We start from the raw sequence: 21072 nt of genomic DNA, 5'->3' as shown, positions 1-21072 counted from the left end.
CTTTACAGATTTTCTTTAGCAAGGGCGTGCTTTAGGCATTCTTTGATAAAACATGAACTAAATGATTCATTTACGCAAATGTAATGTGCACCTCAACTTTAAAAATTAAATTAACAAAAACAAGGAATTTAGGCTCATCGCTGGTGGGTATTTTTGTATTGTTGAAATTTATTTTACAATGCTAATTTTATTTCAAACAATAGTGAATGTGTACACGAACTATGAAAAAGAACACCTAACTTGATTACCTACATGACATACAAAGAAACATACTGTAAATTACAGGTGTTACTCATCATTATTCACTAATGTCATCATTACTGGAATCCTCAGAAGAGTTTACATCAGAAGTAGATTCATTCCCTTCTTACCCGCTGTCCTCGGTGTTCCAGAGCACATCATCTTCACTGCCACTGCCTGTATTTGAAATACATCATTTCTTGAATGATTTTACGATCATTTGTGCTTCGAAGCATTTCTAGGCAGCCAAAACCCAGTGCGTAATAATGTAGGGTGCAACACGTGTAATTTTTCCTGTCTGAGTCATTTCAAGATTTGAATATAATAGAGGGAAACATTCCACGCAGGAAAAATATTTACATCAACTCAGCCAATGAACACACCCGTCAACTCCTATCCTTAATAAAAGTCCTCAATCTTTCCTCTCCCACATCCGCACCGGCTGTTCAGAGCATTCTCCTACAGGCCAACCACAAATTAGAACAGCATGCCACCCTCCACCTCAAAAAACTATCCAATCTCCCGGTTTCCCACCTCCGGAAAGGCAACCCACTCACCCTTCACAACCTTTCCAGCAAACCTCAACCTCCTCTCATTGCACACAAACCCAGTCTCTCCCATCTACTCAATCTCCCACTTCCAGCTCCACTCCTTACGAAACCTCAAAATTCCAATCAACACAATCTGGAACCACAACACCCCAATTCAGTAGCTAACCTTTCCTCCAAACCTCTCTCAATCCGAAACCTCTGTCCTATCCAAAGGCCTCACCTTCAGCCCCACTCCCAGATTCAACCAAACAGCCCTCGTCAAAGATTTACTGTCCTACACTCGTACTCTCTGCTGGAAATATCACTTTGCCACAAAGAAAAATGATCCTAATCCTACTCCTAATGATCCAACTCCCCAAGACACTATCCAAATTGAACCCTGCCTAGAACAGTTCCGTCCTCCGTCACAGCGGGACCCACCTCCTCTTCCTCAGAATCACCCTTTCCAAACCTTCCAGGAATTTCTGACTTCCAGCCTTGCTTCTCAATCCTTCTTAAAAAACCTTAATCCTACTCCCAACATCACCACTGCTGAAGCCCAAGCTATCCGTGATCTGAAGGCTGACCGATTCATCATCATTCTTCCGGCGGACAAGGGTTCCACGACCGTGGTACTTGATCGTCGGGAGTATGTGACTGAGGGACTGCGTCAGCTTTCAGACAACACCACATACAAAGTTTGCGAAGGTAATCCCATTCCTGATGTCCAGGCGGAGCTTCAAGGAATCCTCAGAACCTTAGGCCCCCTACAAAACCTTTCATCTGACTCCATCAACCTCCTGACCCCACCGACACCCCGCACCCCTACCTTCTACCTTCTTCCTAAAATTCACAAACCCAATCATCCCGGCCGCCCCATTGTAGCTGGTTACCAAGCCCCCACAGAACGTATCTCTGCATACGTAGATCAACACCTTCAACCCATTACATGCAGTCTCCCATCCTTCATCAAAGACACCAACCACTTTCTCGAACGCCTGGAATCCTTACCCAATCTGTTATGCCCAGAAACCATCCTTGTAACCATTGATGCCACTTTCTTATACACAAATATTCCGCACGTCCAGGGCCACGCTGTGATGGAGCACTTCCTTTCATGCCGATCACCTGCCACCCTACCTAAAACCTCTTTCCTCATTACCTTAGCCAGCTTTATCCTGACCCACAACTTCTTCACTTTTGAAGGCCAGACATACCAACAATTAAAGGGAACAGCCATGGGTACCAGGATGGCCCCCTCGTACGCCAACCTATTCATGGGTCGCTTAGAGGAAGCCTTCTTGGTTACCAGGCCTGCCAACCCAAAGTTTGGTACAGATTTATTGATGACATCTTCATGATCTGGACTCACAGTGAAGAAGAACTCCAGAATTTCCTCTCCAACCTCAACTCCTTTGGTTCCATCAGATTCACCTGGTCCTACTCCAAATCCCATGCCACTTTGCTTGACGTTGACCTCCATCTTTCCAATGGCCAGCTTCACACATCCGTCCACATCAAACCCACCAACAAGCAACAGTACCTCCATTATGACAGCTGCCACCCATTCCACATCAAACGGTCACTTCCCTACAGCCTAGGTCTTCGTGGCAAACGAATCTGCTCCAGTCCGGAATCCCTGAAGCATTACACCAACAACCTGACAACAGCTTTCACATCCCGCAACTACCCTCCCGATCTGGTACAGAAGCAAATAACCAGAGCCACTTCCTCATCCCCTCAAACCCAGAACCTCCCACAGAAGAACCACAAAAGTGCCCCACTTGTAACAGGATACTTTCCGGGACTGGATCAGACTCTGAATGTGGCTCTCCAGCAGGGATACGACTTCCTCAAATCCTGCCCTGAAATGAGATCCATCCTTCATGAAATCATCCCCACTCCACCAAGAGTGTCTTTCCGCCATCCACCTAACCTTCGTAACCTCTTAGTTCATCCCTATGAAATCCCCAAACCACCTTCCCTACCCTCTGGCTCCTACCCTTGTAACCGCCCCCAGTGTAAAACCTGTTCCATGCACCCTCCCACCACCACCTACTCCAGTCCTGTAACCCGGAAGGTGTACACGATCAAAGGCAGAGCCACGTGTGAAAGCACCCATGTGATTTACCAACTGACCTGCCTACACTGAAGCTTTCTATGTGGGAATGACCAGCAACAAACTGTCCATTCGCATGAATGAATGGACACAGGCAGACAGTGTTTGTTGGTAATGAGGATCACCCTGTGGCTAAACATGCCTTGGTGCACGGCCAGCACATCTTGGCACAGTGTTACACCGTCCGGGTTATCTGGATACTTCCCACTAACACCAACCTGTCAGAACTCCGGAGATGGGAACCTGCCCTTCAGTATATCCTCTCTTCTTGTTATCCGCCAGGCCTCAACCTCCGCTAATTTAAAGTTGCCGCCGCTCATACCTCACCTGTCTTTCAACATCATCTTTGCCTCTGTACTTCTGCCTCGACTGACATCTCTGTCGAATCTCTTTGCCTTTACATATGTCTGCTTGTGTCTGTGTATGTGTGGTTGGATATGGGTGTGTGTGCGAGTGTATACCTGTCCTTTTTTCCCCCTATGGTAAGTCTGTCCGCTCCTGGAATTGGGATGACTCCTTACCCTCTCCCTTTAAACCCACTTCCTTTCGTTCTTCCCCTCCTTCCCTCTTTCCTGATGAAGCAACCGTTGGTTGCGAAAGCTAGAATTTTGTGTGTGTGATTGTGTTTGTGTGTCTATCGACCTGCCAGCGCTTTCGTATGGTAAGTATATTCATTTCAAGATTTGGTTCGCAAAACCATTTTTCGTATCGTTCCTGAGTATAACCTTTGAAAGGTTTATTTATACTAATGCCCAGGGGTAGTAATACAGAAGTCATTCCTCCAGGAATAATAACAGGTCACTGGGTAGGCTGTGGATCTTTTTTATGTCATCAGTGAGATGACCATGTAATACATTGAGACAAATCACTGATGGTTGCTTGGGAAGCCCACCAGGATGGAGTTTCCACACATTCAGAGCCAGTCAAGCATCAAAGTTTGTCTTCCTTCCCTTCTCTTGATTCTGAACAATGACATCATCAGGGAATAGCTTTTCATTTTTTGGAGTCTTTGGGCTTGTTTTTCGCTTGAAGATTAAAAAAGGGGAAGTATGTTCCCATCTGCTGTGATTGCCAGCTTTACTGTTACTCGCTGTTTTTCACACCGAGGTGTTTTGATGGTAACTTCTTTTGTACTATTCTCATCAATTGTGTAATTACATGGCTTATCAAACCAAATTTGTCAGCGTTGCCAGTTTGGCCGATCGAAAAATTCTTCTCTTTACAAAGTGTCATAACATACTGCTGAAATGCTTGAAGATTCTTCTCAAAATCCTGTGAAATCTTTTGGAATATTGTTGTACAGCATCGCAGAGATAAGCTTGCTCATTTCATAAAGCGATCAACCCATCCTCGGCTAGCCTAAAACTCTTGGTTCGGCTGCATCCACTTCTTTTCTTCATGTCACTGGTCACATGTTGTCTGTTTTTCCTCCTTTCTCAGACGAATTCCAAAATATTTACTTCAACAACAGGATGTCTTCCTTTGCGAGGTCCAGCTAATTTATTTCTAGTAGCGGTAGTTGCAAATAATCCCAATTTCTGTTTCTTCATAAGTGAATGTTACTCTCAGCTACACTGAACTCTCTTCCTGCACTTCTGTTACCGTATTTTTCAGCATAAAGAATTACTTTACACTTGAAAGTAGCTTCATACAATACTCTTCTCTGCTTGCCTTCAATTTTGTGACTGCCTAATGTACTGAGTGAGGTGGCGCAGTGGTTATCACACTGGACTTGAATTCAGGACGATGACTGTTCAAACCTGTACCCTGCCCTCCTGATCTAGGTTTTCCGTGATTTCCTTAAATTGTTTCAGGCAAATGCTGGGATGGTTCCTTTGAAAGGGGACAGGCGACTTTCCTCCCCCATACTTCTCTAACCTGATGGAACCAATGATCTTGCTGTTTGGTTGCTTCCCCCAAATCAGCCAATCAACTGCCTAATGCAAACACATTGCAAAGGACTGTAGTAGGCCAGCAATAATGAATCAAGGTTGAGGAGTATAACAAAAAATTCTATTTGAACCGATGACTAATGAAAGTTTCCTCTCATGACAACGGATTTTGTTCTGATGCCTGCAAACAGAATTCAGAACTGGAAATATATACCAGCTCTTTTAACTCGATAACCTCTTACCCAATTTACATCTCCTTTTCTTTAATCCACAGACACCGTACCTATATTTTCTTGCTAGAGTTTAGTAAATGTCTTGCTACTTCAGGTCACATAGGCCAGCCAATAAGATTTCCCTAGCTGGAAATGGCTGGGCCCAATCATCATGTATCTGGAACACTTTGTGTCAACTGTCTTGTTTTTCCATTACCACTGCAACCTAGCAGTAGTTGAATCATAATTGCACAATGAAGCAAAATGTTGCAAGTTGTGTTGGCAACACCTATCGTGGATTATGTCAACATTTCCTCTCTCTAATCTCCCTCTCGACAATGGCCTAAAATATTCCACCACCACCACCACCACCACCACCACCACCACCACCACCACCACCTGTGGTGCGAACCATCTATCTTTTGTGCCATTTCACTTCAGATGTCAATAGGAAGAAAAGGGATGAAGTCAAGCGAGACATTGAGTAAGAACTTAGAATTGAGGTAAAGCTTCCTAGGAAGAAATGTAAATGTAGGAATTTTTGCATTGATCTTAAGTGTTTCTCACAGGGACTAAGAATTTATAGTGTATTTATAGTGAATCATGAAAAACTTAAAATCGGAGAATGTAAAATCAAAGTTCCACTGTTTTAATTCCTCTCAAACATCCACTGTAACAGAAAACTGTTTCCCTACTATGAATCGTTAATGGTGACTGATTTACATGCTTGCAGATAAACACTTGCTTCACACGATGGAGTAAAACAGAAAGGTGACAACACACTCAAGAAATAGCAAGTAACACTTATTATGAGACTGTTACAAATGGTACTTAGGTACTGTCTGATGATTGGCACTGGATATTTTAATAACTTTTTCTCTCTAGGCTGTACATGAGAGTAATGATTGCAGACACTTTGTACCGGTGCTAGTTCTATGTACGCAGTGCGAACTCGGAAGGTAGTCTTCAGAGCATTGTACTGGGCAGATTGCAGGTACTGAACTGAGGTGTGAAACTGCTGGTTTGTAACTGTCAGGATGTCTGTGACGTCTTATTTTCTTTCCTCTCAGCAGAAAGATTTCCAGGTCTGTCAGTACAAGACAGAAGCAATGTAGTCTGCAGTTAACAGTGTTCCCTATTGGTTGCCCACTCTCAGTCGATGTACATGATATGCTCTAGGGAGTAGTGTGGAAGCAGGAGGCGGCCAGAGCTTCTGAGTGCCATCTGGAGGTTGGTGCAAAAGACCTGAGAGATGTCAGGTGTTTTGCCATTGTGGTGGCTTTTTGCGGTATTTATTGAGTATGTCTTGTGTGGTACACAATGACAGTTGAAAGCTGACAGCACTGGTGCTAGCTGTCAGGGATCTTCTTTCGCCAATTAGTAACTTACCTTTTACAGCTAGTGGTTTATGCATCTGCTATTTAATTCGTCTTAAAATACAAATTACATGTACTCTTTGAGACACATGACATGTGTGAGGAAAGATTTTCAGTTAATCTGAACGAGAAATTGGGCTAATTCTGGTGATTTATTTGTAATCCTTAACAATCTTGTTTGTTGTCCCAAATGAATACTTTCATTTGGTTTTCGGTATTGAAAGGACTTCATTACCAGTTCTTGTCAGTTCATACAATGTCAGTGTTCAGTAAGTGGGTCATTGTGTGTGAATACATTTTTAAATCCAGAATTTAATATTTTTTCTTTCACAGATGTCTTCTGTGCTCCCGATGGTAGATTTGTTTGTAGATATCAGACTGCCAATGTTTTCTCTATCAGCTTGCCTCCATTTTCTCCTTTTTGCAATCTCCTATTATATTATAAGGCATATATCCATCTAGCATGCAATTTATGAGGTTTATAAATTTTGGCTACAGCTCTTCTACATTTGTCACATTTGAACTAAATGTTCTCATTGTTGTTAGTGTTTTTTCAAGTATTTTGGCAACCATGTAAGAGTTTTGCCAAACTGTATTCTCCGTGATAAACTTTTTGCCAAACTGTATTCTCCGTGATAAACTTTTTGCCCTCGTAGAACTTCGTTGCTATAATAGCACCTTGATAGATAATCCATTGTACATTGGGAAAATGTGTGAAAAATCTATTTTGTTAATACTCAGGAGGTCTGAAATATTTCTTTTATGTTGACTGTTGAACTGTAGTCTGATTAGTTACATGGTAGTTGACATGTCTCACTTTCAACATAAGTTCCTGCTGTAAGAGCTCTTCATGTCGTGTGTAAACTGGCCACCATTGGGGAAGTGCATCTTAACAATTAACAAAGGTCCATTTCACTGATAGTGTTGGAGTAGAGCACACCTGCTGATGCACTCTGAAGAAGTGCCATGAACTAGAAAAATGCTTTAGCATGAAAGCACTGCTTTTTAGTGATCACAGCAGGCAACACTGCCTCTATATATACTCAGGTAGCATGCTTTGTCTTTGATGAAGTGTCAGCTAATGGGGAGGCTGACGGCTGCTGTGACAATACTGTAGTGGCACTCGCCAAATACTTTGACAGGTAACTGTTGTTTTTACACTGATTTATGATCTGTTTATTTTGCTGTTGGTATTGTATCGTGCGTTTCTGAGTTGGCCATATGTTGATTGAAGACAGTGCCTGCTACAACTGTTGTGGTATAAGTTGTTATTTAGGTATTGGAATCCAAAACTGAATTTTCTTGGTCCATCTACCACCCATTCATGTGGCTGGGTGTTCCATGTTTTGGTACTAGTGAATTACAGGCTGTTACCATCCTTACTTCGAAAGAAACAATCTATTTTTGTAGGTTAAGATTATATTTTAAAATGTGTTTCTGATCTATAAAATTTTCTGTTTCATATTTTACAGGAGGTAAATTATAATGAAGATAAGATAGGCATAAATTTAAAAGAACTGGAGAACGGAGAAAGAGAGTACCGAAAAAGGAAACTCAGTCCATCTAATGGACATGAAAAGACTTCTGAAGATGTAAAATCAGAACATAATATAGCTCAGGACTCTTCGGATTCATCAGAAGAGGAGACAGAATATGATCTTAAAAGAAAAAAGGTTTTAGAGGAAAGAGAGCGGATGCTAAGGTGAGATCAGTTACATTCAAAATATGAACGTTTAATTTGTGTTTTTTTTTTATATTTAACTATACATTACCATATTTTTAAAATTTGTAAATTAGTATCTTGTTTCCAAGTTTTTGTGAAGAAATTATCAGCATATGTTAATTCTGTTACTTGAGTTCAGGAATTTTTCTCTCTTGCGTAAGAAGTTTGGTGCCATCCTGTGGCATGCTGTCATTGTAAATGTGCGTGGGAAAATTTGTGGTTGGAGTAGTTAACAACAAGCCACTGTCTAGCCATAGCAAACTTCATTTCAAAGTATTTGACAAGAATCACATTAGAAAATATTGCGTATCCATTTTTTTGTGTTGGAATTTCAAACCTTGCAACACCCTAAGAATCAATCCTGTAGAGCCCATGAAGATAAATTAATCATGGCAATCAAAGAAGTATTCAAATATCTTTCTTCCCATGTTCCACTGTGTGTGTGTGTGTGTGTGTGTGTGTGTGTGTGTGTGTGTGTGTGTGTGTTTTTAAAAAGGTCTAATGTTTGCTTATGGGGTGAGCTTACACACATCCACCCTTGTTCATTCATAAATTATGGCTATAATGTATAACCACCTCCAATAGCTTCCAAACTCTGTTATCAGTAAAGGGATGTCACATTGCTGGGAGCATTCTCAGATGTATTTTTATACTCCTGAAATGGGATATGCTTACATGACGTATCCACCCTTTGCAAAATATGAGGAACATTTCCTGGAATTGTTCATTCACTGTCAGTTGCATGTGTGACATGCACCTTATTTCTAACCTTATCCATCCTATTCCTTTTTCTGGTGAGGATGAGACTAACAGTTGTGGAAGTTAAGCTTGCTTACGAAGGAATTATCCCACCTTGAGCAGCTTGAACTTAATGGAAATGTGCTTAAAATGTAGCATTGTACCTGTTTGAATAGGTATTGATGCCATTCATCTGTAAAGCTGTGGGGCCACTAGTGTTATCTGAACATCGAACACGTAGTGTGAATGAGACTGTTGTTACTGTGTTTGATGATAATCACGAAGAAGCAGACGTGATAGACAGAAGGCAGTTAATCCTTGGAATGTTTTTAAGCTACTGTATGAAAGGGTATTTTGCATTTATGTATTGGGTAATGCATAATCTAATCAAATCTAAGATATATTAAATTGGAGGATTGGCTCTGAAGTGCTACATCCAGCAGCTGAAGGAACTAAAAGTAAAGGTTAATATGCAGCTTCATCCCCAGAAATATCAGAGAAGTGTGTTGCAGAGTTTTGACAATTGGACAGCAATAGGATTTTTATAACCGTGGTTAGAATTCTTAATATTAACCAGTGAACCAACATACCTGCTTTGACTTGCAATCCAGTGGCAGTGTAATTGTAGTCTGTAACGTGCAAAAGGCATGGCTCAGCTCACTTAAAGGGAAACAAAAACATCAGAATTGTAGTCTGAGAGCCCTGTTTGATGGAGCTAGAGACAATATATCCACAGTCCACTATTGGCCCATTCAAATCTGTGCTGTAGAAGCTGCTTGAGCAGTTGCTCTGGACAGTTCCTTTGCATTTGCCAGTGCCTACAAAGAATATAGCTTTCTCCTGGCACACAGCTATGTCCATTGCAAAGAGTTTAGAGAAGACCATATTGTTATGAGGACTCCAGGAACATATGTGGCAGATGGTTTTTTATTTTCATTTTTGAAAATGAACTATTGCCTTCTTCAATACTATGGCAAACAAGGAAGAAATAAAATGATATTGTACAGCCCATTCATAGGCCCACATTTTTATGCAATAGATGTGATTGTGGTCGTCGATGGTAGTGTGTCCAATATGGTTTACATTTGCTGTAGAAAACGCAAGGGACATTTGGCCCACTGGCTGCAGAGAACAGCGATGTGTCCACAGAACATCCTTGTTGAAGTGAGTTAAAGTGGCAAAATAAGTAAAGAGCACTTGAAAATCTCTCAGTGAACTACTTCCTCTGATTTGATCAGTTATGATTTGCTGAAAGCCTAAGACTATAAAATGGTGGGTTTGTTTATAAATAACTTTTCTATTGCAAGTCATTATTTTCATTTATTTATCTTTTACATTTCAGTAAATTATGGAATCATCTTATAGCAGAGATGTTGAGCACAGTTAGGCACGAAAAAAGACTGTTGGGACAGTGAGGTTTCCGACAACAAGGCCTCGGTTGAAAATGTGCGCCCCCCCCCCCCCCCCCCCCCTGCACACAAAACGCACACGCAAATGCAACTCCCATCATGTGCTTCTACTTGCTGTCTGGCTTCAGCTGCCAGAGATTATGGTTATGCGAGTGAGAGTTTTGTGTGTGTGTGTGTGTGTGGGGGGGGGGGGGGGGTATACTTGATGCTACAATTAGCATGTTTGTCCTAGATAGAACACAAAGCATTCCTGGCTTATTATTTTGTATATTCCAGAGTGAGCAAGGGTCAAGTTTGTACTAAGTTACATATTAGTTTTTTATGCAGTTCATTGGATTTAGAAAACTCAATTTTACTTTGTGGATTTTCAAAAGATTTGCAATATTCTGTGATGTATTGATGGTGTATTGGATGTTAGATGTATGTATGTCTTTGTCTTTTTCTTTTGTGATGCAGTTTGTTCTGGATCTTTCTTGGTATTGTCTAGGATTGTCAACCAAGGATCTGTTTCACTTTGTTTATTTCTTGTTGCAAGTTTTCTTGGTTCCAAGATATTTTAGTTGACCTGTACACTGCCTGTTTGTGGATGTTCGGATGACATTAGCTTGCAGGAATTGTGGTGTCAGTCATCACGGTATTTTTCCTATAATTTTTGAATGTGCATGTGGTGTTGTGTCTTTTAATATTTAGGTCCAGGTAATTGATTCTTTTCACCTGTTCATATTCCACTGTAAATGTAATTTTCTCATGTAGATTATTGAAGCAGTTTATACTGTCTGTTATGTCTTAGGCATTACCTTAAACCAGTAGTGTGTCATTTACATATCTCCTATGAAATTAAATTGTCTTAAAGCAGGGTTCTTGGCTGCTAAATAAATTTTGTTCTATATGTAGGCTATAATTCCATATGTACATGATCCCATTTCTAGGCCATCTGGTTGTTTACACCGCATGTGCGCGCGTGTGCTTGTGTGCGCACACTCTGCACCACAAAAGAAAAAGAAAAAGAAAAAGATATAAACAAACATGTATATAGCATTCAGTACATTGGCAGTATTCACAGAAGATAGCAAATATTTTCAAAAACCACAAAGTACAAGTAGAGTTTTCTAAATTTAATAAACTACAACAAGAACTAATACATAAAGTATATACATATCCCATGCTCACTCTGGAATATACAAAATAATATGCCAGGAATGCTGTGTGTTCTTCTTGGGACAAACAGGCCAAAATTGTAACACCCAAGTACACACAGCACATTTAAGCCTACACAAACGCATCATACTCGTGATGTATGTCAACGCCTGTAAGCAGCTAAGGGTGTTCATTTCATTGTAATTTCATTCTAATGAGCTGCATGGTCACCGATGGTATCTGTTCTTTCGGACATGTCCGAAAAAACAGATACCATCTTAGTATATATATCATACTCTGTCAGCTACATCTAAAAATATATCTGTTTGTTTATGTAAGTTGTTCTTGAGGTATAGTGTACACAGAAAATTGCATGTGATGTTTAGCATGTGTGAGACTTTGCACAAATGGACCATAAGAAAACTGTAAGTGCAAGTTCTCCCAGATTTTGCCACTAACTAGATATAAGAATTGATTACCAATTAAAATTGTGCTTTTTTTCATACATTGCAGTAAACTCAGCTGAACGAAGCAGAACCTCACATATAGAAAGCATTATGTAAAAATGGTTTAGTACACAGAGTAAAACACCCTTTAAAAAGGGAATTATTTCCGGAATGTGTCATGTAAAATATAAAGAAAAGAAAATCGTGACTGGTAACAGAAAAGTTATTTATAAACAAACCTGTTGAATATCTTGGTGAAAGAGGTCTATTGTTCCATGATTCATGGCCAGGACCCAAAGACTACAGTATCATCTTAGCATGTTTTTCCCAACAATGTTATTGCATTAAAGATACTGTTAACAGAGACAACCAGGCAGTGAAGTTCATATATCAGAAACCATGCTGATTTTTAGACTTTCCGGCTGGATAACTTTACCTAGTTGCTAGATGAATATTCCCCTATCCTCCTTCATTCTGTTACATACAAATTTCTGCACCAATATATAGAGGTCTGTTAACAGACGCCTGGTAAAGATCCAGCTTCAAATTTGATATTCTTGTTGCATCATTTGCTAATATGATAACTTTGGCTTTGATATTGGCTACTGCAGTATGTGTAGACCAAAAATGTTCTAACATCACATTCGAACTTCAATATTGAGTAAGGGAGGAACATATGACAACACAGCAACCTCATGTTTGGAAATATGACTGTTCACATGAACGGCATGTGTTAATATAAATTGATTCAAACAAACAATTACCTTTGCCAAATAATACCTAATTTGTGACTGTTGTTAATCTGCTGATAATTGTCTGTTACATCATGTTGCTTGTTCATCAGTCATTTTTTCAGTTTTGGCTATGCAAGGTAGGCTACTTCCCTTGTTACACTTTCACCTCTCAAAAGAATAATTGGCCAACCATTCTGTTTTTAATTTGTGGTTGACATACACATTCGCTTACAGCACTTGATGTATGAATTCATAAGTACATGTGTAAAAGAAAGTTCTACATGTGTAGCAAGCAAAGTATATTTAACCCATCTTCCTGTATTGCTTTGTCCAAATAGGCAGCAAAGACAACTAGTATGACAAAGGTGGTGGTATGGGTGTTGTATAAGGATGAGAAGTGTGGCACATTTGGTTTGAATCAGACAGTGGTGCAATTTCATGCAATTCCCACAAGTGCTGATGAACACTTGATAATTTAATGGAGAACATTATACTAATCCCCCAGGCGGTTTGCCACTCTTTGGCGGGTTCGTGCTTGGCTACCACGGGGCCCCAGCCTTTGCAGCACTTTTCCCCTTCCATGCTGCATGCCTATCTTCTTGATGTTCTTTTTCCCCTCCCTTGGGGAACACGTCTGGGGTATTATTGGAAATGTTCTGTGTTCTGTCACTGACGTGTGAACGGTCTCTACTCTTTTTCCTCCCTTTTCCTTTCTTTGTTTCCCTTCTTCTCTCGTTCCTCCGCTTCAGCGTTTGGGAATCCTCTTTTTTCTCCTGAAGGCCGGCCCACGTGCCTGATTTGTAACAGGTGACTGGGTAATGGGTAATTCCCAGCCCCGGGTAGACAGGTAGGGTTCACACATCCGGGAGGTGTGAATGATCATCTAAGGTGGCTGCGCCCCTTGTGAAGGGGCCCCTCAGTTGGAAGGAGCGCGCCATCAGAGACGCTGGAAATCATGGGGATTTCCTTGCGATGTGTCAATCATCCTCCCCATCGACATCTACGAAATGTAAAAGTAATGAGGCTACTGATTCAAAGACCCTTCCTGCTGCACCGCGGTTCCTTGTGGTCTTACGTACTGAAGACGGTCAGTCTTTCACCACAATGAATCCATTTATTATCCAGAAAGGTGTTGATGTAGTTGCTGGCTCTGTGAAATTCTGCTCTCGTTTACAGAATGACACTTTGCTTTTGGAGATGGCTTAAGATTCTCAAACAGAACAGCTGCTTTCTGTCTCGCTTCTCCATGGCTACCCTGTTCATGTCAAGGCACATAGAACTTTGAATTATTCCCGTGATGTAGTTTACACCAGGCTGCTTGACGGTCTAACTGAGGCTGAAATACAATCTTATCTCTCTGATCAGGGTGTCATTGCCGTCCTTTGTGTAATAAGAGGTCGATTCATCCTTGGTGCCCACCTGCACTCTTTTCCTCACCTTTGATGGGGTGGTGCTGCTGTCAAAGATCAAAGCAGGTTATGAAATGATCACAATCCAGCTGTACATTTCGAATCTGATGCACTGCTGCCAGTGTCCTTGTTTCAACCACACTCGAACATCTTGTTGACACTCAGCCAAATTCGTAACCTGTGGCAGGGATTCACATGAGGGTGAATGTCCACCTCCTTCTCCCTGCTGAATCAACTGCAATGGCGGCTATGCTGCCTCCGCTCAGGATTGTCCTGTGTGTCTAGGTGAGTGGGCTGTTAAAGAGGAAAATACGCCTTACCCAGTAGCTTGCAAGTTACTGGCTAGTTGCAAACCCTGTGTTCTCCTGTCTGGTACCTACAGTTCTGTTCTTCTTACCCCTTGCTCCATGAAGGACATAGCCACGCAGACATGCGACCTCAAATTTGGCTCTGAGGCTGTGAAATCGCCCAGTGTCAAGGTAGCATCGCTGCCCCCCCCCCCCCCCCCCCCCCGTCCCGCTGTGCAACAAACCGTCAAAACTCTTGACTCGAGGGGCGAAGCCACCCATTACACAACCAGCAGGCAGGAAAGGACAGAAGGAATAGTCCCGTGAAGACTTCCTCTGTTCCTCCAGCCAAACAACACCCAACTCTTATTCTAACCAGAAGGGCTCGAAGAAGTCCGCTGAAGACAAACTGTCTTCTCCTTCGCCAACTCGGAGATCCTGCTCGACGGTGTCGCCACGTGGTCCCTTAGCCCGGCTGACCTCTGTCTCGCCGGTGCGCACCGCCAACTGTTTTTCAGCGTTGGACTCCACAGACTGACTGCACCAGTACACAGATGCTTCTGTGGCGGCTGCCGAGTTGACACCCCCTACATCTCTTCCTCCTCATGACTGTCCTTCAATGGAATGTTTGTGGCCTTCGGTCCCACAAAGAGGATTTACGGCTACTTTTAGCATCGCAGCATCCTCTTGTACTCTGCCTTCAGGAAACGAAATTGCGCCCTCACAACCGGTTTGAGCTTTCACATTACATACTGATTTCTTTTGACCTTCCCCCCGAGGTTGGCATTCCATTTCATGGAGGCGTCGTCTGCTCAAATGGGATGACCTTCATAATCAACCCATCTCCCTGACTACACGTCTTAAAGCTGTTGCAGTTTGCCTTTTCCTTCCTTCCCTGCCTGACTTTTTCCCTCTGTACAATTTGTCCCCCTCTTGTCATTTGCTGTCACCAGGGCAGACTTTCTTCTGCTTATTGGGCAGCTACACCCCCCTCCCCCCATTTTTGCTTCTCAGTGACTTTAATGCCCATATCCACTTTGGGTTCTCCCAGGACCTGTCAGAGAGGTGCCATCTTGGCTGACTTTAACCAACTTAACCTCTTCTGCCTTCACACTGGAGCACCCACTTTCCTTTCCGACTCCTCACACACCTGTTCCCATTTGGACCTATCCTTTTGCACTGCCCAGCTTGCCCATTATCTTCAGTGGTCCGTTCTTTCGGATGCCTACTCGAGTGACCATTTCCCGTGTGCTCTCCGTCTGTTGACTTCTACCCCGTCTGCATCCATGCCCATATAGCAGTTTACTAAGGCTGACTGGCAGCTTTACTCCTCCCTGGCGACCTTCAAAGAACAAGATTTCCCCAGTTGTGATGACCAGGTGGACTATCTCACAAAGGTTATTCTTACTCCTGCAGAATGTTCCAATCCTCGCACTTCCTCTTTACCATGTCTTGTCCCAGTCCCTTGCTGACTGAGGCATGCCGCGACACAATTTGCGCACGGAGACATGCTCTTTGCGCTTTTAACCACCAGCTTATGCTGGAAAACTGCATTCATTATAAACAGAAGTGTGGAAAGTGTCCTCGATTTCTTTGGGATAGCAAAAGAACTAGCTGGATTTCATTAACTAGTTTTTCTAACTGTTCCACACCTTCCTCTGTCGTGTGGACCAACCTCCGACAGCTCTCTGGAACCAAAATCCATTCCCCATTTTCCGGCCTGACAGTAGCTGACGATGTCATCGTGGACCCTATTGCTATCTCCAACACCTTGGGCCACCATTTTGTGGCAGTTTTGAGCTCTTCCTACTATCACTCTACCTTCATCCATCGGAAACGAGTGGAGGTGGCTTGAGTGATACCCTTCTCTTCTCAGAATCATGAGTGCTACAATGCCGCCTTTACTATGAGGGAGCTAGATCGTGCTCTCAGTTCATCCCGATCCTCCGCCCCAGGGCCAGACGCCATCCACATTCAGATATTGCAGCACCTCTCTCGTGCGTGCAAGCACTTTCTGCTTAACACGTACAACCACATCTGGGCTGAGGGTACATTTCCTGGATTCTGGCGTGAAGCCACCGTGATACCCATACCTAAGCCTGTTAGGGACAAACGCCTTCCTTCTAGCTACCACTCCATATCTCTTACCAGCTGCATTTGCAAGGCGATGGAACGTATAATTCATGCTCGGCTGGTGTGATGGTTCAAGTGTCGCCATTGACAAACGAATGCACAGTATGGATTTCGAGCCCAGCATTCTGCAGTTGACCATCTCGTTACTTTGTCCACTCATGTCATGAATGGTTTTCTGCAGAAATTCCAGACTGTGGCTGTGTTTTTCAATTTGGAGAAGGCCTACGACATCTGCTGGAGAACTGGTATCCTCTGTACTCTTTACACGTGGGGCTTCCATAGGCGCCTGCCCCATTTACTTCGGGCATTTTTACAAGACTGAGTTCTCAAGGTACGTGTGGATTCTGCCTTGTCGAATGCCTTTATCCAGGAAAATGGTGTGCCTCAGGGTTCCGCCCTGAGCGTCGACCTCTTTGCTATTGCTGTTAACCCTATAATGGCCTGTCTCCCACCGGGCATCTCTGGCTCCCTTTTCGTCAATGATTTTACCATCTATTGCAGTTCTCCACGGACCTGTCTCACTGAGCAGCATATTCAGTGCTGTCTTGATCATCTTCACTACTGGAGCATTGACAATGGCTTTCGCTTTTCCACTGACAAAATTCTCTTTATGAATTTCTGGTGGTGCAAATGGTTTCTCGCACCATCTCTCCATCTTGGTTCTGTTGCTTTTCCGTTTGTTGACACTACGAAATTTGTGGTGCTCGTGCTCGATAGGAAACACTCTTGGTCCTCCCATGTATATTACCTGGCAGCCTGCTGTACGCGGTCCGTCAGTATCCTACATGTCCTCAGTGGTACTTCCTGGGGTGCCGATCAAACCACCCTCCTCCGTTTGTACCTGTCCCTTGTCTGTTCAAAACTCAATTAGGGGTGCTTTGTTTATGCATCTGCACGCCCATCCCTTTACACCATCTCAACACCATCCATCATCATGGCATCTGTTTGACCACGGACACCTTTTACACCAGCCTGGTAGAGTGTCTGTATGCCAAAGCTGCTGAACTACCATTGTCCTACTGCCGTGACTTTCTCCTCAGCAGGTATGCATGCTGTTTGTTTGCCATGCGTGGCCACCCCCTCCTGTGCTGCCTCCTTTGATGATTCCTTTGATTGTCAGTTTGGGGCTCGTCCCTCTTCTCTGTTGCCTCCTGGAGTCAGCTTTCGCCACTTGCTTCAGCAGCTTAACTTCAAACTACCTGCAATCTTCCCAGTGGGTGTGAACCCTTCACCACCTTGGCTTCGTGAATCAGCCCATGTTAATCTTGGCCTTCATTCACTTTCTAAGGGCACTACTCCAGCCTCGGTTTATTGCCTTCAGTTTCACGACCTTTGCATGGAACTTCACGATACTACCTTTGTATACACTGATGGGTCTCGCACTGACCGTGGGGTCAGGTGTGCCTTCGTCATTGGCACCCGTGTCTTTCAATATCGGCTTCTGACCCATTCCTCAGTATTTATAGCCAAGCTTTTTGCCTTGTATCAGGCCACGAAGTACACCCAGCGACACAGCCTTCCCAATTGCGTCCTCTGCTCACTCACTCAGCGCCCTCCAAAGTCTCTGTGCACTGTACACTGCTCATCCCTTAGTGCAATAGGTCTAGGAAAACTCACATGCTCACTCTTGGTGGAGCCAATGTCATGTGTCTGTGGGGTCCCTGGTCATGTCGGTCTGCTAGGAAATGAAGCTGCTGGCGCTGCTGCCAAGGCTGCAGTCCTCGTACCTCAGCCCCAAGTACCTATGTTACCTCCGGTGATCTCTGCATTGCCGTCTGTCAGGAGGTGGTGTCCCTTTGGCATCGCCAATGGTCCTTCCTTCACCGGAATAAGCTTCGGCTTATTAAGCCTCTCCCGGCACCTTGGACGACCTCCTCTTGGCCCTACCACTGGGAGGAGATTATTTTAACTCGGCTGCATATTGGGCACTGTCTTTTTAGCCATTGTCATTTGATCAGTGGTGCTATCCCACCACTTCGTACGCGTTGCGCCGAAATTTTAACTGTCTGCCACTTCCTGCTGGAATGCCATGGTTTTAACAATTTACGTTCCAGTTTGGGTTTGCCGTCTGATTTATCAGCCGTTTTAGTGAATGACGCACGGGCTGTTAACCGCATTTTACTTTTTATCCGCCAAAGCAATATGACGAAGGCCATTTAATTTTTAGTTTTGGACCTCCATTTTTGTATGGTGTTTTTTTAGCCCTTTTTTCACAGGCCTGTTATTAGCTGTCTCCTATTACGTCCATTGGGACTGACGTATAGTCGTTTCCCTCCTCTCTGTGTTCGTGTTCTATAGTTTTGACTTGGGCACGTATGACCCCAGTTGTTTTTTGCGCTCTAAAACAAAAGAAACAAAAAAAAATTTTTACTAATGGTTACTCACAAGCCCTTCAAAGATACCACAACTATCAGAACTGTACTGGCCCCAAGGGAGCATCTGGAGGGGTCTGTACAGGTGTAATTAGTGAGGGAGATCCCCCTCCATACAAAATATAAAAGAACAGCAGTGTGAGTGCGAATTACCCCAGAGATCACCATTTGCAGCTTCCTCTCCCCACGCCCCACCTCCGATGCCCATACTGTCCCTGGCAAGGCTCCAAATACACTTTGAGATGGGCACCCTAATCCAACAACATCACCGTCCCCTTCCCTTTTTCTGCTACTTGGGGCTTTCAGTGCAAATTACTACATGAGGGGAGCACCACATCTTCTTCTAGGTGCCTTCTTACACACAAACTTCTTTTTAGTCTCTATCAGTGTCTCCTCAATGATGATTACCCCTACCCAGTTTAGTGCTGCCTGTGGCATAATTTTGATTATAAACCTCACAGTTTCTAAACCCAATTTTGTTGCTTGAATACAGTGGTCATTATACAATGATTTAAGTGACAGTGATTACCCTCCGGTGATCTTATCCTCCGCCTTGTCGTTGCTCAATGGAGAAATTGCCACACAGATCTCATCAAGGCCTGTTGGCGGTTGTATACCTCTGCCATCAATTTCATCTCTCTTCCGTCAGATTGAATCACAGAGGTTGTCGGAGAGGTGTCTGCTGTGATCACCTGGGCCACTGAAACTGCTATACTCCTATCAATGGCCTCGACTACTGGTCAGTGGTAATGTGGTGGACCAATGACATGTATAACAGCTGTTCAATACCGAAAGGGCTGAAACATCTTGAGTGGCTTCCTTGACAGACAGCTTTCATCATTGTCCGAAGGTGTACTACCTAATTAGACACAGTAGAAACAAATGCTGGGAGTGCTACAGATCTTCCCTGGGAACATAAGCCTCTTCATCTCAGCCAAGCTCTGTAGCCTACTGGATTACTGAAGCTCAACTGTTTCGGATCTAATCCTCCTCCTGATGCTTTGTTCTTGTTGAACACCTTGCGACACACTAGGTGACCCCCCTGCGGGTCTGGGGGTTAGAATAGGCCGAGGTATTCCTGCCTGTTGTACAAGGCAACTAAAAGGAGTTTCACATGTTTCGGCCTTTATGTGATGGTCCCCTGTAGGGTTGACCTCCATTCTTCAAAATTTTCCTGAAGAACGAACCAATTGGGGAAGGGTGCTTGACAAGGTGCATCATGTCAAACGTCCATTGAGATCTTTAGCCTACACTCTCGTCGTCGCATTGCAGTCCTGCCCATTCTCCATCTCTTGGGCGAGGACACCTTCCTGGGTGCGTTTTCCACCATGCACTATGCAGTGTCGATTTCTGCGTCGACGATGACCATGGACTTAATTGCACCTGATATCCAGCGTGGTTGCCTGTCCGTTATGGTGGGGCCGCCATGTACCCTGTTGGTTGTAGCCCCCTGACCACACAGGGATTGCTCTGCTGATGCCTGCGCCGTTAACTCCCCATGTATGCCAAGGGCTGGATGCCGATACTCTTGGGGCATCGGGACTCTTGGCAATGGCCATCCTGCTAGGTGGCCTTTGCTGCGGCTGGGTGGCGCCCGTGGGGAGGGCCTCTGGTCAAAGTGGGTGGCATCAGGGCGGATGAAACGCGATGAAGTGTAGTCAGTCATCTCTTGCTGGTGGTGGAACACCAGCAGTCTCTAAGTGATAACGACCTCAATTCAACACACACAAGTATTGGCCCCAAATCGTTCCCCACCCTGGCCACACCCTGAGAGGAACATCAGGCTAAGAATGGCAGCGGATTTTATTCGCCCCAGTACCTTGTATGTTCGAGAGTTGATGGGGGAATCTTTCATGACGATGAAGCCTCAGTTTCTTGTTGAGCATTTAGAGGACAAGTTCGTGGAGGTGGAGGGCTTGTTCAAACTGTGATCTGGGTCGGTCTTGATCAAAACAGCATCCTCTGGCCAGTCACAGGAGTTACTCGCTTGTGACAAACTGGGGATGTTTCTGTAACCATCAGGCCCCATAAGAGCTTCTGTAACCATCAGGCCCCTTAAGAGCTACAGAGACCTTTTGCAGTCTGACGATGAGCTGCGCGCCAATTTAGAGTGGTGAGGTGTACATTTCGTCCGGTGTGTCAGCCAGGGTCTGAAGGATAATCAGGTTGCCTATGGTGCCTTCATCTTGGCCTTTGAGGGTGATACATTGCCCGAGAAGGTCAAGGTGATGGTCTACCGCTGTGACATCGGGCCCTATATCCCTCCCCCAATGTGGTGCTTTCAGTGCTGGAAGATCGGCCATATGTCTTCCTGC

General features: G+C 43.8%; 1 protein-coding gene across 14 annotated transcripts in view; it reads left to right on the top strand.

Annotated features, from left to right (window-relative positions):
* LOC126197486 (WD repeat-containing protein 76-like) overlaps nucleotides 1-21072 on the top strand; it is a 400466-nt gene that overhangs the window by 251579 nt on the left and 127815 nt on the right. For 3 of the 14 annotated variants that reach the window (XM_049934649.1, XM_049934638.1, XM_049934648.1), the window contains exon 2: nucleotides 7842-8071. The exons of the other annotated variants lie outside the window; for them this stretch is intronic. In XM_049934649.1, the coding sequence (XP_049790606.1) occupies nucleotides 7842-8071 (230 nt within the window). The remainder of the gene's footprint in view (nucleotides 1-7841; nucleotides 8072-21072) is intronic. 14 annotated transcript variants of the gene reach the window in all.

The sequence above is a fragment of the Schistocerca nitens genome, chromosome 1 (genome assembly GCF_023898315.1).
Source record: "Schistocerca nitens isolate TAMUIC-IGC-003100 chromosome 1, iqSchNite1.1, whole genome shotgun sequence".
NCBI classification, from domain to species: Eukaryota; Metazoa; Arthropoda; class Insecta; order Orthoptera; family Acrididae; genus Schistocerca; species Schistocerca nitens.
Note: the sequence above shows the minus strand (reverse complement) of the source record. Positions and strands in the feature narration are given on the sequence as shown.